This window comes from Taudactylus pleione, unplaced genomic scaffold, assembly GCF_031769625.1.
Source record: "Taudactylus pleione unplaced genomic scaffold, aTauple2 ptg000053l, whole genome shotgun sequence".
NCBI classification, from domain to species: Eukaryota; Metazoa; Chordata; class Amphibia; order Anura; family Myobatrachidae; genus Taudactylus; species Taudactylus pleione.
In genome coordinates, this window is record NW_028284455.1 from 40,317,463 (window position 1) to 40,335,810 (window position 18,348).

Below are 18,348 nucleotides of genomic sequence, written 5' to 3' on the forward strand. Positions count from 1 at the left end.
CAGATGATTTTTTTTTAACGATTTGGGCAATTCCAAAGGATCAGGACGACAAATCGTTCAAAATCGTCTAATGTGTACCCACTATGTCGGCCATTGCGTTCTCCCATTTCGTTGTCAGCCGCATCATCAGGTCATCTCTACATGCAGCTTAACTTGACGATGCAGCTGACAACCCCATGCAGCAGGATATGGCAGGGGCCGACATATCGGGTGGTCGGGCACTTGAATGTCTAATGTGTTCTGGCCGCCCAATATGTATCAGTAGGGGGGTTATCAGTCGCATCGTTTGGTACACACTTCGTCTACTGTGTACCCAGCTTTAGTCTGACTAAAGGATTTATGCTTGCACCCTCCTGAGGGTGCAAGCAGAAATCTAACTAAAGTGACATCCGTGATGCTGTTTTTCAGTTTAGCGAGGTGCTGACAGCATTGGGTGATGTTTATAGTAATGGGAGTCCAATGGATCAATACTATTTATTCGGGCATCCATTACTTCTGAAGCACTCAGAAGCACTGGGTTTAACCGTGCATTGCGGCTAAACAGGTCTAAACTTATGGTATCAAACCACAGACTTTTCGCAGATTTTCTCGCCCCTTCAGGAAGCTGCGAAAAGCAATGTATCACCCACAGTAATGCATGCCCAAAGGAGCAGCATCTGAATTGATCCTTTGGGTGCCTATTGACATAGGCAACATTCAGAACAATTGAATTCCCCTGTATGAGTTTGTTTTTTTCCGGTGCCAATGTGTGTGTGTTTTTTTTGTTTTTGTTTTTCAGGCAAAGCTTATGTGATTTATTTATTTTCTGCTGCAGGGGCCTATGAGTTTATTTTCTTTATGGGTGCCAATGTGGTTTTTTTTTTTTTATGCAAAGCTTATGTGACTTATTTACTTTCTGCTGCAGGACCTATGTGTTTGGTTTTTCCTATGGGTGACAATGTTTTGTTTGTTATTTTCATGTAAAGCTTATGCGATTTATAAATTTTCTGTGTGGCCTATGTGTTTGGTTTTTCCCTATGGGTGCCAGTGTGTGTATGTTTTTTTTTTCCATGCAACGCTTATCTGATTTAAATATTTTCTGCATGGTGCCTATGTGTTTGTTTTTTTCCTTATGGGTGCCAATGTGTGTGCGTGTGTATGTATGTATGTGTGTTTTTTTTGTTTTATTTCATGTAAAGTTTATGTGATTTATATATTTACTATGGCCTATATGTTTCTTTATTCCCCTATTGGGTGGGGCCCTATGGATTATTTTTTATTTTCTTATCGGTGCCAATGTGTGTGTGTTTTATATGTGAAGCCTATGCGGCTTATGTAATAGGTATGTGGTCTGCAGCTACTGCGGGGATTTATGCGGGTCTTCCCGTATTTTTTAAGTGTCAATTATAAACCAAGGTAGTTTTGCTTTTAAAAGATCACAACCGATTACATAAGCCCTTACGTGTGTTTTTGCTCCAGGCATGCTGCAGTGAGTCAGGTAATGAGTATGATGCGTATGTACTATCTATGAGCGGTGTATAATATGTCTATAGCATTCAGTGAGAGTCTATAGGGAGAGAGAGAGGGAAGGAGAGAGTAAGAAGTACAGGGGAAAAGAAAACAGAGTGAGAGATGCAGGAGGTTACAAAGAAATGGAAGGAGGGAGTGAGAGGTGCAAAGAGTGAGAAATGAAAGGAGGGAGTGAGAGGTGGAAACAGTGAGAAGTAGGGCGTGAGAGGTACAAAGAGTGAGAAATGGAAGTAGGGAGTAAGAGGTGCAAAGAGTGAGAAATGGAAGTAGGGCGTGAGAGGTACAAAGAGTGAGAAATGGAAGTAGGGCGTGAGAGGTACAAAGAGTGAGAAATGGAAGTAGGGAGTGAGAGGTGCAAAGAGTGAGAAATGGAAGGAGGGAGTGAGAGGTGCAAAGAGTGAGAAATGGAAGGAGGGAGTAAGAGGTGCAAAGAGTGAGAAATGGAAGTAGGGAGTGAGAGGTGCAAAGAGTGAGAAATGGAAGTAGGGAGTGAGAGGTGCAAAGAGTGAGAAATGGAAGGAGGGAGTGAGAAGTGCAAAGAGTGAGAAATGGAAGGAGAGAGTGAGAGGTGCAAACAGTGAGAAATGGAAGGAGGGAGTGAGAGGTGCAAAGAGTGAGAAATGGAAGTAGGGAGTGAGAGGTGCAAACAGTGAGAAATGGAAGGAGGGAGTGAGAGGTGCAAAGAGTGAGAAATGGAAGTAGGGAGTGAGAGGTGCAAAGAGTGAGAAATGGAAGGAGGGAGTGAGAGGTGCAAAGCTTATGAGAAGAAATGAAAGAATGAGATGGATGCATGACACAACCCCGTTTTGAGTGGCCACACCTCTCATGACACGTAGCCACGCCCTGGGATGTGTGACCATGCCCATTTTTTTTTACACGTGCCAGAGGCACGCACACTGAATCCCCATACCCCCACTTCAAAATTCCCACTTCGACCACTGATCCAATTGTTACTGTGGCTCAGCTATAAACCATCATAGGATGAATTATTTCTATATAGTGCTTGTTTCAGTTGGGTAACAATGCAGACCTTGGTTTCTTTATATACCACGTTGCTGGAACAGACCAATGGATGGAAGTGAAAGGCAATTACTATTTGACAATACCAGATATTTGACACGTTTTGTGAGTAAGCTAAAATGTAAAGTGCGATTTAATTAATCTGTATGGAAATCTAATAGCGACACCATGGTGCAGCTAAAAGGAAACACATTAATCCTAGACCTCTTGAAAAAGTTCTGTGGTGGTAACAAAACTCATGGGTTATCTAGTGCTTTCAAAATGAATTCAAGGGCATTCCAGGAGAATCTCCCCTCAAATGGGAGAAATTGTATTGTCATTAGCCAGACAACAGTTCAGTCTCCAGAAACCTGTTGCTTTCTCCTCTTGTGGAGATGGAAGACTCAACAGTGGCCGTCCTATTGCCATTTGGAATTGGAAAATTATGATGCAGGGATTGATTTTTAATTTAAACATTTTAGTACAAAGTCTTATGACGGAGAATCTAGGGTTTTTGACTGGAAACATTTCACTCCGGACAGATATTTTTAGGGACTCGCAAAAGTTAATTTTCCTGAATTGTTTCCCTTCCTGTTACTTATAGAACAGCGGAAATGTTTCTTAAACGTTCACTGGAAATGAGGGAGCGAGTTCTTGGCCCAGAACACCCGGACTGTGCCCAGTCGTTAAACAATCTGGCTGCTTTATACAATGAGAACAAGCAATATGACAAGGCCGAGGAACTGTATGAGAGAGCATTAGACATTCGCAGGAGAGCTCTATCTCCAGACCACCCATCATTGGCCTATACTGTGAAACATCTTGCTGTGCTCTACAAGAGAAAAGTAGGTACACCTTTTATCTGGATCACAGGTCTCACACCATGTTAAAATTACCTATTCCTTTCCGCAATTGCAGGAAAATGCTGCAGATCAATACTAATAATATAATATCAAATATTATTTCATTTTAAGAACATAAATATTCGAACAAAGGCCCTCATTCAGAGCCGTACGCTCTGAATGAGGGCCGTCCTCCATAATTATGGAGCGTCCTCCTGGACGCTCGTATAGCTGTGGGTCACCACCCACAGCCTATACAAGCGTGCAGTTTGATGGCCGCGATGGTCTTGACCATCGCGACCATCGCCACTGTGAGCCGGAGCCTGCGGTTGAGTTTTTCAACCGCAAGGCCCGGAGTGATTTTGGCTCTATCAGAGCCAAAATCACTCCCACTGACATCACTAGTGATGTCAGTGGGCCGGCTTCTGATGGTAGGCGTTCCCTTGGGAACGCCCCCGTCTGGGAGGCACGCCCACCAAAGGGGGCGTGCTGTCAATCAACATCGACAGCACGCCCCCTTTGATCAGACACAACGAGCGAAGGAAAGTCCTTCGCTCGTCGCGTCTGGCGCATGCGCACGACGGAGCTCCCGCCGTCGTGCGCATGCGCAGTGCACAACATCGACCCACTTGCGAGCGGACAGCCGCTTGCGAGTGGGTCTGAATCAGGCCCAATATACTATAATAATGGACCTATAGCCTATATTTTCCATCACAGACTTACACCACTACTACTTCACCTGTTCAGTAACCCTCTGAAGATTTTACAGCAAAAATATACTATTTATACCCAGTTGTTTGCCCAATTTTTCACTGATACAGTAATACACAGTGGCAAAACTAGCAAATGGTGGTCCAACATTCTCATACCCTGTTGCGGGACTTGTTTCAAGTGCAAGGGGGCATGGCCATACCTCCTGGTGTATGACATTTGGAGGGTGTGATCGCATGTCATGCCCTCATTTCTCATCACACTGGGGGTGAGCCCAGCACTCCTGCAGCTGCTAGGCTCCTCCCAGGGGATGTAGTCTGGAACCCAAGGGTCTAAATGCCGATCGCCGGCTTCCAGACTGCTTTATCCCGACTAGGGACAAATGACAGGCGTCTAAATGTAGACGCCTGTAATTTGCCCAATGTCTGGAGACCGGCGCCCGGCATCCCGATCAAGCGGATGCCGGGCGCTGCAGCGGACAGCCGGGGTGGGGGGGGAGGTTAGGTTTAGGGCTCCCGTGGGGGACTTAGGGCTAGGCACCCCCCTGGGAGGTTAGGGTTAGGCTAGGGGGAGGGAGGGTTAGGCACCACCGGGGGGAGGTTAGGGTTAGACAGCGGGGAAGGGGGGGTTAGGTTTAGGCACAGGGGGGGAGGTTAGGGTTAGGCACCCCTAAGGAGGGTTAGGGGGGTTAGGTTAGGTTAGTTGATACTTACCTTTAGGACGATCGGGATTTCCAGTGCTGTCGGGAATTGAACCGCCGGGCATGCGCCCGCCGGTAATACATATCACACCCCCTCCCAGCCCCCCTAGGCACTAAATGGATGCGTGTCAATCATTCATTGTCCCTCCAAATAGAAAATATAGCATCTCCTACGTCATGCAGCGTGCATGCTCACTTCCTCCAGTCCACACTGTCCACATAAGTAATTCACCAAAATCACAACATCATCAATTCAAGATATCAGGCATCAGACTGTCATGTATACTGTATGTATTTTTTTAGTTTAAAAACGAAACTCGCTTACTGTTAATGCTGCTGCAGTTGTATAGTGCACACAGGCACAGAGTGTAGTGCAGGACAGGCACAGTACACACCACGCCAGAACTGCGCGCCGCTGGCTCAGTTGTGCTGGGCTTAGGGATTGCCAAGGCTGAATGGCTTATCTGGTTTTTAAAGCCGGGGATGCTCACCTGATTGTGACATCAGATCTCCGGCAGCAAAGGTGGGACGAGGCGAGGAAGGTAGGAAAGGAGACCCATCCTCTCCTCCAGCTGGTTCGCCGTCTCCTTCTTTAGTTACGGCCAACACGGCATACTATAATGTGTCATTCTGACTCATTATTAGAACTGCTGATAATGCAGCCAGCTGCAGGCCTCTTTATTTTCTGACAGTAGTTCTTATTCTGATGCAGAATGAAAACTATGCCAGTTTCTAAAGAGTATTGCTTGAAAATGCTGTATGCATGTCCTGGAAAGTAGTTGATTACATATGTGCCTATACAGATTTGGTTAATTCTGGCACTTACGTCTGGAGAGACAGGATGGGGGATGGAGGGGAATTCTAAGTGGGTTGGGTACAGGATGCCGACACTCTGGATCCCGATGCCGACATCCCAACAGGGTTAGAATACCAACACCTGCCGGTAAAGGACAGTGGCCCTCATTCAGAGGCGGCCGCAAGAAGCGATCGCTCTCTCTGAGGGCGGCCGCTTCTTTTTTTAGTGCGGCCTCCTGGTCGCTAGCTAAGCTGTGGGTTACCACCCACAGCTTAGCGACCGACCAGGGTGATGGTCAAGACCATCGCGACCATCGGGGCTTGCGACGAGACCGAGGTTGGGGCTCGGCAACCGCAAGCCCCAGGGAGCTTCCTGCTCTGATCGAGCAGGAAACTCCCCACTGATATCACTGCTGATGTCAGTGCGGCCGCCCACAAAACGGCAGGCGTTTGCTTGGGAACCCTTCCCTTTGTGTAGCTACCCCGCCTACAATACGGGCCGAGCTGTTGATCAACATAGACGGCCGGCCCTTTTGTAGTGAGCTCCGGAGCGAGAGAATTTCTATCCTGCTCCGGGGCTTGCGAACGCGCAGTGCGTCCGCAGGACCAAAACATTGACCCGGTTGCTAGCGCTCAGCGCTTGCGACCGGGTCTGAATGAGGTCCAGTATTTGCAGCCAGTTCCTTTTACTCAGTTCTATGTGTAACAGCTTTTTAATTAATGCTATGTATAACGGCAATAAACATTATGGTGGCAGCATTTTCCTACAACTGGGGGTGTATAACTGAGGGGTACCACACTGGCAAACATTTGACACATTTTGTATATTGAGTGTCTGGTGGCCAAATAGTACAATTACTCCAATTAAATGTTGGAAAGTATAATTACATTATGCATAAAATATTTTTTTATGGTATAAAGTGACTTAAGTGAGATTTACAGATATATTTGGAGCTCTAGGCCTGATTCAGAGCCGCTCGTAAGCGGCCGCTCGTTCGCTCCGAGTGATGTTCGCACAACTGCGTATGCGTATGGGTCGTAATGCGCATGCGCCAACCAGTCAGTGCGATCGGAAATCGAGCGCTCGCCAAATAGCGAGTGCCTTCTAATTTGAGTGACAGGATGAGGCGTTTGTGGGTGGTAACAGGGATAGGTGCTTGAGTGGAGATCCGAACGCAGGCGTGCCAAATGGTCAAAACGGGCGTTTTAAGGGTGTGCATAATTAACAAAGCAGCGTCATCGACCACGTCACTTGGTTGTCTCTTAGCCTGAACTGCTCGCATGATTGCGGTAGGATAAACCTACCACAAGCACTGCGAGCAGTTCAGATGCCTTTCAATGTACTCGATTAATCAAATAAATAGCGGAGATGACGTATGATGGGAGCGGCCAGGGGGCGTCTTTACAAAATAGCGAGCGCATGTTTCGTTCGCTCGCTCACACATAGAGGCGTCAACAGACCGCAAAGAGCGAGCGCTCGATCTAAATAGCCGGCCCCTTTTTCTGACCGAGCGAGCGCAAATAGCGTCCGGCTCTGAATCAGGCCCTCTGTTTTAAAGTACTGTAATGTAGACTTACAGTACGATAAGAAAATGTTCTTTTTTACAAGACTAATCTGATGCATCTTTCCCATTATTATTATTATTATCCTTTATTTATATGGCGCCACAAGGGTTCCGCAGCGCCTTACAAAGTACATAGACAAATGAGCACACAAGAAAAACAGTTATTAACAGTACAACCAACACAGGACAAATACATGATTTATACATTGCTGCATAACACTTAAATATGCAGCATGGTTTCAGCAACCAAGGTGAAGGTGCTGTTGTAAATTAAATTCAAGTGGAGTAAGTGAGGGAGAAGCACATGAGGGAAGAGGGCCCTGCTTACATTCTAAGGGGAGGGGAGAAAACAAACAGGGGTGACACAGATGGGCTGGATTGTGAGGAAGGTACATGGAGTAGTGGGTTAGGATGAGACCTGGAAAGCTTTGAGGAAGAAAGCGGTCTTGAGAGCCCATTTCAATTTTAGAAGCCAAGAAGCAAAGTAAACATGGAATTTTGAGTTAAGGCCGGGGGACGAGGAAAGGCAGCTACTCGAGGAAGTTGGAAAAGGCAACTGATATGAGCATTGAATGCAAATAATGAAGTGGAGAGTTTAGAAGGTAAGAGTTGGTGGGAGTGACTAGATGATAGAAGTACACCAACGCTGTGGCAACCTCCAGGCCAGGGAGTGTGAAAGAATGTGAGGCTCCCAAAGGAGATAGCTGCAGAAGAACTGGTGTCATGGATTTGTCCAGGATTTGGTGATGGCTAGGAGATTGAAGGAGTTGAATATGAAGCCGTAATGGACAGGGACCAGTAGATTATAGACAGGAGATAGGGACAGAGGCCCTGATTCAGAGCCGGACGCTCTGACAGAGCGCCCGCTCTGAATCAGGGCCGTCCTTCTTGATTTTTAGAGCGGCCTCCTGGCCACTCGTATAGCTGTGGGTGACCACCCACAGCTATAGCGAGCGGCCAGGAAGATGGTCGCGATGGTCAAGACCATCGCGTCCATAGGGCTTGCGATGAGACCCTTTTGGTAGGGTCTCGTTGCCTCAAGCCGTAGAGTGCTTTCGGCTCAAACAGAGCCGAAAGCACTCCCACTGACATCACTTGTGATGTCAGTGGGGCCGGCCTCCGTCTGGGCAGCCACACCCCCGGCACGCCCACCAAAGGGGGCGTGCTGTCACTCAACATCGACAGCACGCCCTCTTTGGTACGAGACCCGGAGCGACGATTTGCCCATCGCTATCCGGGTCTCGCGCACGCGTGCACGATGGAGCCGGCTCCGTTGTGTGCATGCACACTGGGCCACCATCGACCCGCTTGCGAGCGGGTCTGAATCAGGCCCAGAGTTGGGAGGAGAGAAAAGGAGATTTTTAGGGTTGCTGTAGCGTGGTGTTGAGATTGATTTAGAGCAAGGGGATAAGGAGAGTGTGGGTACATGGTGGGCTTCAGGTGGTGGGCAAGGTGGAGGTTCAGTGTGGTGTGGGTTGAGAAGAAGAGGTGTAACTTGGAGAAAAGGTAGGGTGCAGGACTTATGAGTTATGGGAGATGCGGTGGAGAGTACTAGATGGGATGAAGGGAGATAGAGGAGAAAGTGGAGGAGACTATGGAGGGAGAAAAGAAATGGGAACTGGTGGTAGAGGAAAGTATTATGTAGCTTCTGAGTGAGGAAGGGAGTAGAAGAAAAGAGACATTGCGTAGATGAGGGATTGGGGGGGAAGAAAACAGCAGTAGTAATGATGAGTGAGATACAGGAATAGTACAGTTAAAATGTCTAAAAATTAGATAAAAGGAAGAACAGGACTTTAAATTAAGAATAAAGCATTCTTATAGATGAGAAGGTTTTTTAAAAATGGTAGATCCTACAGTGGTGTAGAGATAAATTGGCAGTGGTATAGGAATAATAAACAGTGTAGGGTCAAAAAACATACATTAAAAAATTATCAGAATATATGTTTGTTTTGGGGGTTGCAAGTTGATCCGTTATATTGTTTGGTATATAAAATGTTTTTTTATTTCCCCAGGGAAAGCTTGATAAAGCTGTACCTCTTTATGAATTGGCTGTCGAAATACGTCAGAAGTCATTTGGTCCCAAACACCCCAGTGTTGCGACTGCTTTGGTGAACCTTGCTGTACTGTACTGTCAGATGGTAAGAATTGCAGTTTGCAGTTTTGTGATGCAGTATTTATTCTGAATACAGTTTATATTGTTTAGAGCAGATCGTTTTTGCACTAACATGGGGAACCAGTGGCAAATGCAGGATTTCTAGAGGGGGGGTTCCAAATGCTTGATTTTAGAGTGAGTGTGGCCAGTCCATGAAGAGGGTAGAATTATCACTTAACCAGCTTTAATATGCGTCATACAAAGTATATTGTGTGTCACAATTCCAACATATAGAGGACCAGTGATCACAGTAAGCCATTAAATGCGGCAGTAAGGCCATCCTTCCTCAGCTGAATGTTTGTTTTTATTTTAGATGTAGGCACCATTCCAGAGTAGTAGACCAAGTCCGGGAGTCTGGGGGAGCAGCAGAATAATCTAGCACTGCCCTGGACATACAGTCAGGTGCATAAATATTGGGACATTGACAGAATTTTCATATTTTGGCCTCTATTCATCACCACAATGGCTTTGAAATGAAACAAACAAGATGTGCTTTAACTGCAGACTTTCAGATTTAATTTGAGGGTAATTACATCCAAATCAGGTGAACGTTGTAGGTATTACAACGGTTTCTATATGTGCCTCCCACTTTTTAAGGAGCCAAAAGTAATGGGACTATCAACTCAAAAGCTATTTCATGGTCAGGTGTGGGCTATTCCCTCGTCATTTCATTATCAATTAAGCAGGTAAAAGGTCTGGAGTTGATTCTAGGTGTGACATTTGCATTTGGAATCAGTTGCTGTCAACTCTCAATATGAGATCCAAAGAGCTGTCACTATCAGTGAAGCAAGCCATCATTAGGCTGAAAAATCAAAACAAACCCATCAGAGAGATAGCAAAAACATTAGGTGTGGCCAAATCAACTGTTTGGAACATTCTTAAAAAGAAAGAACGCACCAGAGAGCTCAGCAACACCAAAAACACCCGGAAGACCATGGAAAACAACTGTGGTGGATGACAGAAGAATTATTTCCCTGGTGAAGAAAAACCCCTTCACAACAGTTGGCCAAATCAAGAACACTCTCCAGGAGGTAGGTGTATATGTGTCAAAGTCAAAATCAAGAGAAGACTTCACAAGACAGAATATAGAGGGTTCACCACAAGATGTAAACCATTGGTGAGCCATAAAAACAGGAAGACCAGATTAGAGTTTGCCAAGCAAAATCTAAAAAAGCCATTACAGTTCTGGAACAACATCCTATGGACAGATGAGACAAAGATCAACTTGTACCAGAGTGATGGGAAGAGAAGAGTATGGAGAAGGAAAGGAACTGCTCATGATCCAAAATATACCACCTCATCAGTGAAGCATGGTGGTGGTAGTGTCATGGCATGGGCATTTATGGCTGCCCAATGGAACTGGTTCCCTTGTATTTATTGATTATGTGACTGCTGACAAAAGCAGCAGAATGAATTCTGAAGTGTTTCGGGCAATATAATATGCTCATATTCAGTCAAATGCTTCAGAACTCATTGGATGGCGCTTCACAGTGCAGATGGACAATGACCCGAAGCATACTGCAAAAGCAACCAAAGAGTTTTTTAAGGCTAAAAAGTGGAATGTTATGCAATGGCCAAGTCAGTCCCCTGACCTGAATCCGATTGAGCATGCATTTCACTTGATGAAGAGAAAACTGAAGGGAAAATGCCCCAAGAACAAGCAGGAACTGAAGACATTTGCAGTAGAGGCCTGGCAGAGCATCATCAGGATGAAACCCAGCATCTGGTGATGTCTATGCGTTCCAGACTTCAGGCTGTAATTGCCTGCAAAGGATTTGCAACAAAGTATTAAAAAGTGAAAGTTAGATTTAGGATTGTTTAGTTTGTCCCATTACTTTTGGCCCCTTAAAAAGTGGGAGGCACATATAGAAACCGTTGTAATTCCTACACTGTTCACCAGATTTTAATGTAATTACCCTCAAATTAAATCTGAAAGTCTGCAGTTAAAGCACATCTTGTTTGTTTCATTTCAAAGTCATTGTGGTGGTAAATAGAGGCCAAAATATGAAAATTCTGTCAATGTTCCAATATTTATGCACCTGACAGTATATGTACATATTGGGCTCTATAGCAGCACATCCCTAACAGTGAATGTTTTCCAGATCTCCTAGTTGGTGCACAGGTTATTTATTACTGACTGATACACGTTAAAATATCCACAGGTGGTGCTAATTATTTCATTTGTGATACTGTGAAGAACATGCAGTACTAGTAAAATGACCTTACTATTTCTATTGTGGTCATGGTGTGGGCTGGGGAGGGGGGTTTCCAGGCAGACGGACCCCCCCCTGCATTTGCCTATGGGAACTTTAAAAAATTCAGACATGGCCAGACATATCAAGCGGTCGATTGCTAATTGTGTATGCTTGCCAAATCAGTCTTTCAGTCTGCGGAAACGGTTGGTCAGCTGCTGGGTAACTTTGTGCCCAGCACTAGACTTAAGATCTGTCCTCGGGACAAAACTCTGTCCAATGTACAGAAGTATAGAATACTTTTATTTTAGTAAATTATCTAGATTGTAGCAGTTTTTAAATGTTATGTTCAGGTCTACCTTCAGTTACAATCAGAAAAGGGCAACAAAGAGAAGCTGATTATCTAGAACACAGGTTCTCAAACTCTGTCCTTAGGACCCTCAACAGTGCATGTTTTCCTGGTCTCCTGACAGAATCACAAGTGAAATAATTATTTCCACCTCTGGATCTTTTAAAATGTGTCAATGAGTAATGAGTACACTTGTGCACCTGCTTCGGGATCTGGAAAATGTGAACTTTGTGGGGTCCTGAGGACCGAGTTTGAGAACCACTGATCTAGAATAATATGCAGCCTTTAATAAAGAGACCTACAAAGCATTAGGAATTTTAAATGATAACTGTAGACATGCATACTGTAATCTCATTAAATGCAGTGTATTTAAGACAATTTAGCTGAGGAAAAACAAAGGTTAAAAGTCTTGGTTAGTAAATACACATGGGATGTTATGTAATAGGTTCCGAGATTAAACTGAGTTGGGGACCAACATGATTTTGACGAGTTTAACGTCGAGGTTGGTTTTGCCTTATAACTCATTGTCGCCTTAAATGTAGCAGCAAACTCACAAAAATCATGCCAATTCTGTAACTTCAGAACCTATTACATAAATCCCATTGGTCTCTTATTTTGAATTTAGGAGTTCTAGGCTACCAGCAACTTATTTGTATTTGGAAATGGCATATCTTCCCAAAATACCTTGTCGATTCTGGTTCTGGAAAATGTAAGGAATGAAATGGTGTAAAGGAAAAACAGTTGGTATGACTGCTATAAATACAAAAGAAGGAGAGGTTCCCAGGCAGGAGTGTGGAGAGTTGTTACGGGCAAATTCTGCCTACCGCAAGTAATGGAACCAGTCAAGTTGATAATCTGACACACTAAATACTGTTCCAAGAATTGGTTGGTGTAGTCTATTTGGCCATTGCTTTGAGGATGGGACAAAGATGATGGGGCTGCTTCTGAGTTTGGAGCCAAGTAATAAAGCAAGTAACTGAGCACATTGGTAAAACCATGCGGCACTGTAAGTGGTGCAGATTTAAAGTATAAAAGAGATTTTGAGGGGGCGTGTCCTAACGCAGATCTTAATTGTAGCGTAAAATTCAGGCTGTTCAGTTTTTCTGGGCTACAAGCAATGGCAGCCAATATTTACCATGCATGTAAAAAAATAAATGTGTTTGCACCACTTGCATTGTAACATGGTTTGTCCAAGTGCAAAGTTACTTGTTTTGTTCATTTGCTCCCAACTCTGAATTAGCCCAATATATCTAAAATTCTGGAAGGCCTTTTGTCATATCTCAGGAATTGAATGAATCTGTTTGAGAGGATGTTGGCTGGTCTTTTATGATATTTAAGTATGTTTTGTATAAAATGGAATGCATTTGAGCCAGTGGTACAAAATTGCTAGTTATATAAAAGTGGTCAGCCACCATCCAAATCATATTTAAAGGGATTAATTCAACAATGGAATCTTTGTTTTTCTGGGGATTATGTAACAAATCTAACCTTCCAAAAATAAATGTTCTGGTTTTTTTATTTATTTATCATAGATCTCATGAGAATGAACATATTATTATACATATTTTTTGAAAAAGAAGGTCACCAAAGATGACTGTATAATAAATGGCTCTTTTTTTGTTTTTTAAATTCCTGGATGACGTGCTAATTTACAATAATGACCCTTTAATGCTTGTTGGAGATTTTTGTCATAGTAGTTTGAGGGCGGTGTCTGCTGGAGACTGATTGCAATTATGTTGTATTTGGATAGGTAAATCTGGAGTTATATGACAGCATGAAATAACATTTTGACACTTCCAAGATTTGAAATGTTTTTAATACTTAAGATTCAATGATCACACTTCCCAGACAGACCTTGGCATTTTTACAACCTTTTTATTGCTAGAGGCAATGGTTCAAGAATTCAGTAAATAAATCAGATTGAATTAGTAAACATTGCTACTTGACTTCTCAATAAAATGTATGGCCCACATCCTTCAGGCTTCTCTTTCCATCAAACATATACGCCTGAGACCTGATTAATCAATCAAATCTGTCCAATAAGAGTTCAAAACGGTGTTTTTTTTCCTTATTTCTTCATGTCGTGCATGCAATTACTTTATATGCAGTTATACTGTAAGTTTTCCCTATTCAGTTGGTAACAGTGATAAATAGTACTTGAACTGGTGGTTAGCAAAAACATCACGTCATATCCTATTTAACTAGTTTCTTTTGCACTTGGTTAAAATGTACAGTATGATCATGAGTGTACTTGATAATGAAAAAAATCTAAAAAACAAATAATAATAAATAATAATAAAATAATCATGGCATGGGCCATCTGAGTGAGTCTAATGCTGGGTACAAACTTGCAGATATATTGGCCGATCAATTGATCAACCAATATATCTTGTGTGCGTAGACCAGTACTAGCAATATGTCTGTGAATGACGTCGGTCACAGACATATCGTATTGGCTGTGCTGCACGGCCGATGCCAAATATATATCCAGATACAGTATATTGGGGCATCGTGCTTTGTGTACGGACAATTGGCTTGCAGTGGAGGCCTCGGGGAGGGGGCAACATGCCTCCCGGCCAGCGAGACCCGCGGCCAGAAGACAGATGATGGTTGTTCAGTGTGTATGAACAACCATCATCTGCAGATATATCTAAGGTGTGTACCCAGCTTAAGGCTCTTCAGAATGGCCATCGCAGCTCTGCAACCGAGGCCAGTAAATCTGCGATGGAAGACACAGATACTGACCCAGCACTCCCTGACCATTGCGGTCCTTTCCCCGTCCCCAAACTGCAGCAGCATGTCAGTCATGCTGCGGGGCTTAGGGGCACTGTGACCATAGTCGCAGAAGGAGACCTGCACACGGAGTGCAGCTCCTGCTCATGCACAGATCTATAACAATCGGAGTTGCAGGCAAACCATCAGTTTTGTGTACAACTCTGAAACAGGCCCTATGTGCACTAATCAAAGTTAGTAGAAACCATCCTGCATGTTGTTATTACAGCAATGGCATCTTTTAAGTCTATGTACAAGTTACTTGAATCTTGCTTACTCCTTCCACACTGCGCAGAGCTGTCAGCCCATATTTTTAAGTTAAAGCACTAATGATTGGTGATTGTTGTTTAATGGGGAGAATCTCCATGGGTTCAGTAAGTTCATGAAGGAAACTTCAGGATCACCAGCTTTTAGGTACTGGATCCTGGTCTGAATGACATAAAGATTTCAGCATTTGCTGATTAACTGTGGCTGTGACCACTGAATTTAAAATGTCAATAGTAATAAATGCGCGATCTCCCCAGACAGTGACAATATGGGTAGATTGAGGTGAAGTTCAGGCAGATCGGAGGCCATGGATAAATTTGGCATGATTTTTTAATCAGGAATATTTGTATTTCTGAATTTAGATTCTGCTGTTATTGTGATACTTAATTGTTTGTGTTGTTACTATTCTCAGAAAAATCAAGTGGAAGCATTACCTCTGTATGAGCGTGCAATGAAGATTTATGAAGATAGCCTGGGTCGCATGCACCCCAGGGTTGGAGAAACACTTAAAAATTTAGCCGTACTAAGGTAATTTTTATGGTATTTATTTATTTTATTAGTTTTGTTTGATTTTTTTGATTCTAATGTAATTTGCTGAACAATATATAAAGTTGTTAGAAAAGAAACAGTTTATGAACTGTTTGGAGAAAAGAAGTAACTATGTTGCTTTACTTTCAGAACATAACTTTCGAGCTTGCATGTAATCCAGCATTTTTTGCCTAAAGAGTTTTAACCAGCACATTTAGAGTTTGAATACATTTAATTAAAATTTAATACAAGTGACACAATCTGTTAATGCTATTATTTTATAGTTATGCCTCTATGAAAAACGTACTTATTCTTTGTACATTGTTACAGTATATATCGTCCTTACATACTGTAGAGCTGCTATGGACTTTCTTTGAACACTGCACTGTGTTCTAAAGTAATTGACTTGGCTGGTTTTCCAGCATAGTTTACACTTTCATACAATAATACATTGATATAATAACCATGCCAAATAACACTGACATTGTTCTTCCTTTAAAGGTATGAAGAGGGTGATTTTGAAAAAGCAGCTGAGCTCTATAAAAGAGCAATGGACATTAAAGAAGCAGAGACATCTGTACTAGGGGCAAAAGCTCCCTCTGGCCATTCATCCAGCGGTGGCGAAACATACAGTCTCAGGAACACATTACCAGTGAATGCGTTCACTGAATAAAAGGATATAAAAGTCATTTAAAATATTGTGCTTGTATAGAAATGAAACACGGCTTAGAAATTGAGACAGCGTGATACAGAAGAACATACCTCTTTAAGTGATCTTCGGTACTACTAGCATTAATAATACATGCTAAATCTATGCAAATCGTGATGTGCCATCATCCCTGTGATAAGTGCTATATGTGAAATTTACATTGGTTGTCACAGTACAAGTTGCCAATCCCTAAATTAGGCTTTGATATCTGAATAGAGGCCATCATAAAAATATGGTTGTTATAAATATCTCGCGTGTATATTCTGTATGGTTTGACTCTTGTGTATTTCATTAATATAAGTGAAGTCAGATATGCAGAGGGGACCATGTTAATGTGCTCCTTCTTGGCTGTATCAAAACACTATTCAGGGCATCATTTATTAATGAGCATAATTACCAGCACTACGTATATTTAGTTTAGCATCACAGTGATACTAATAAATATGCATCCAACATTCCACAAAACTTACCTCTCCGGTGAAGTCCCGCGGCATCCCCTTCCTTGGCAGTGTCCACCGCTGTGTCGCCGGAAGGCGGCAGCTTACTGGTTATGGGCTGCTGAGTAGTGTGCCTGTGTGCTGGCCACCTGCGCACGCGCTTTGGACCTTCACCCTGCGTGGACTCGCCAAAGCCTCGAAGGCTAGTCTGGGTCCCCATTCTGGCAATAAGCACTGTACCGCTGACGCTATGTATAGATGGCATAAGCGGTACTGTTACATTCAGCCAACCGAAGGGCATGCTTAAAAGATTATGGCCCGTTCTTAAATGGAGCTCACCGGTCTTATTGCCATGATACTTTGTTATGATTCTATTGTATTTTTTTATTTTAAATATCTACATATGAAGCTTGTCATTAAATACAAAAATCATCACTATTTGTAGTAATTTACCATTGTTTATTCTACCTTCTTATACTTGCCTATTTGGCGGCGCACCCGTATGTAAATAAGAAGGGCATGGGTTCATCAGGTATCATAGTAGTATAAAATATATTGGACATACAAATGTGCTTTAGCTAGAGCTGGGTTGTCCCTTACGATTTCCAAAGACAGCCAAATAACCGTCCAATCTGGTATCTGGAAAAACCATAACAATGTATTGCATAAAATGTTAAAGCAATCCTTAAAATTACAAATTTTTTAAATCTGCAAAATGCAGTGTTTATTTTGTATGCTGAATTTAAATAGTTTTTTTTTAACACCAAATATATCACAAAAAGTTAAGTACATACTATATAAAAACTAGTACTCTGTGCATAATTCTGACTAATATGTCTGCAGGTTGCTCCAGGTAACCACAGGGTTTGTTACTTTAAGATGACTGCTATTCAGTGAGTGGTAGAGCTCAGGTCACAAACAAGAAAGGGTCATCTGTATTTGGATGCATGATCCTTCCTAATTAGGAAGGTGTTGGGTACCAGCCTATCCATAAAGCAACATACATCAAAGAGTAATAAAATAAGACTGCATGCACACCTAATGAAGAGATAAATCCACAAGTATTGAGTAAAACTCAGACAGTATACTGCAAAGACATGATTAAAATTTGTATAGCTATACTCATCCTCCTGATGAAGTCTTGAATGGTTTTATTAGACAAAATGTGTTTTGTTTTCGACTCCTGCTTGACTGTTTCCATTATTTTGCTGTTCCATTCCTGATGTCCAGATAAGCTTTACATGTTCTTCTTAGATGTATGTTTTAATGTGTGTATAATAAATATTTTACACCATATGCTGTTATTTCCATCCTACATATCATTGGAGCCTGGGAAAAGCTAGAAGCTCCTGTATCCATTTGTGAAGAGGATATACTTTATGGCTATTCACTAAAGCTTTCTAGGCTATATACACAATACTGTGCAAAAGTTTTAGGGGTCTATGTACTAAGCAGTGATAAGTGACAGAGTGAAAAGTGATAAATCTGTGATAAGTGCCAGCCAATCAGCTTCCAACTGTCATCTCACAGGCTGTGTTTGAAAAATTACAGTTGGGAGCTGATTGGCTGGCACTTATCACAGACTTATCACTTTTCACTGCTTAGTACATAGACCCCTTAGACAGGTGTGGAAGAAATGCTACACTTGCACAAAGTCAGGGATTTTGTAGGATTATAGTCAGGAGTGTATTGTAGGAGTGTATTCTTAACCAATCATACAAAATAGGTGATAGTCATCATAATTTTCAGATGTAGGTTGAAATACAGTCATTAACTCAAACAGAAACAGCTGTGTAGGAGGCTTGAAACTTGGGTGAGGAA

General features: G+C 42.7%; 1 protein-coding gene across 5 annotated transcripts in view; it reads left to right on the top strand.

Annotated features, from left to right (window-relative positions):
- Positions 1–17,823, top strand: part of NPHP3 (nephrocystin 3) — an 83,816-nt gene extending 65,993 nt beyond the window's left edge. For 4 of the 5 annotated variants that reach the window (XM_088462810.1, XM_088462813.1, XM_088462811.1 and 1 more), the window contains 4 exons: positions 3,113–3,353; positions 9,134–9,259; positions 15,266–15,381; positions 15,883–17,823. In XM_088462810.1, coding sequence (XP_088318936.1) covers positions 3,113–3,353; positions 9,134–9,259; positions 15,266–15,381; positions 15,883–16,054 — 655 coding nt within the window. In that variant the 3' untranslated portion in view covers positions 16,055–17,823. Of the gene's footprint in view, positions 1–3,112; positions 3,354–9,133; positions 9,260–15,265; positions 15,382–15,882 lie in introns of those variants that run through there. The other variant, XM_088462814.1, reaches the window with a different exon arrangement.
- Positions 17,824–18,348: the final 525 nt, after the last annotated feature.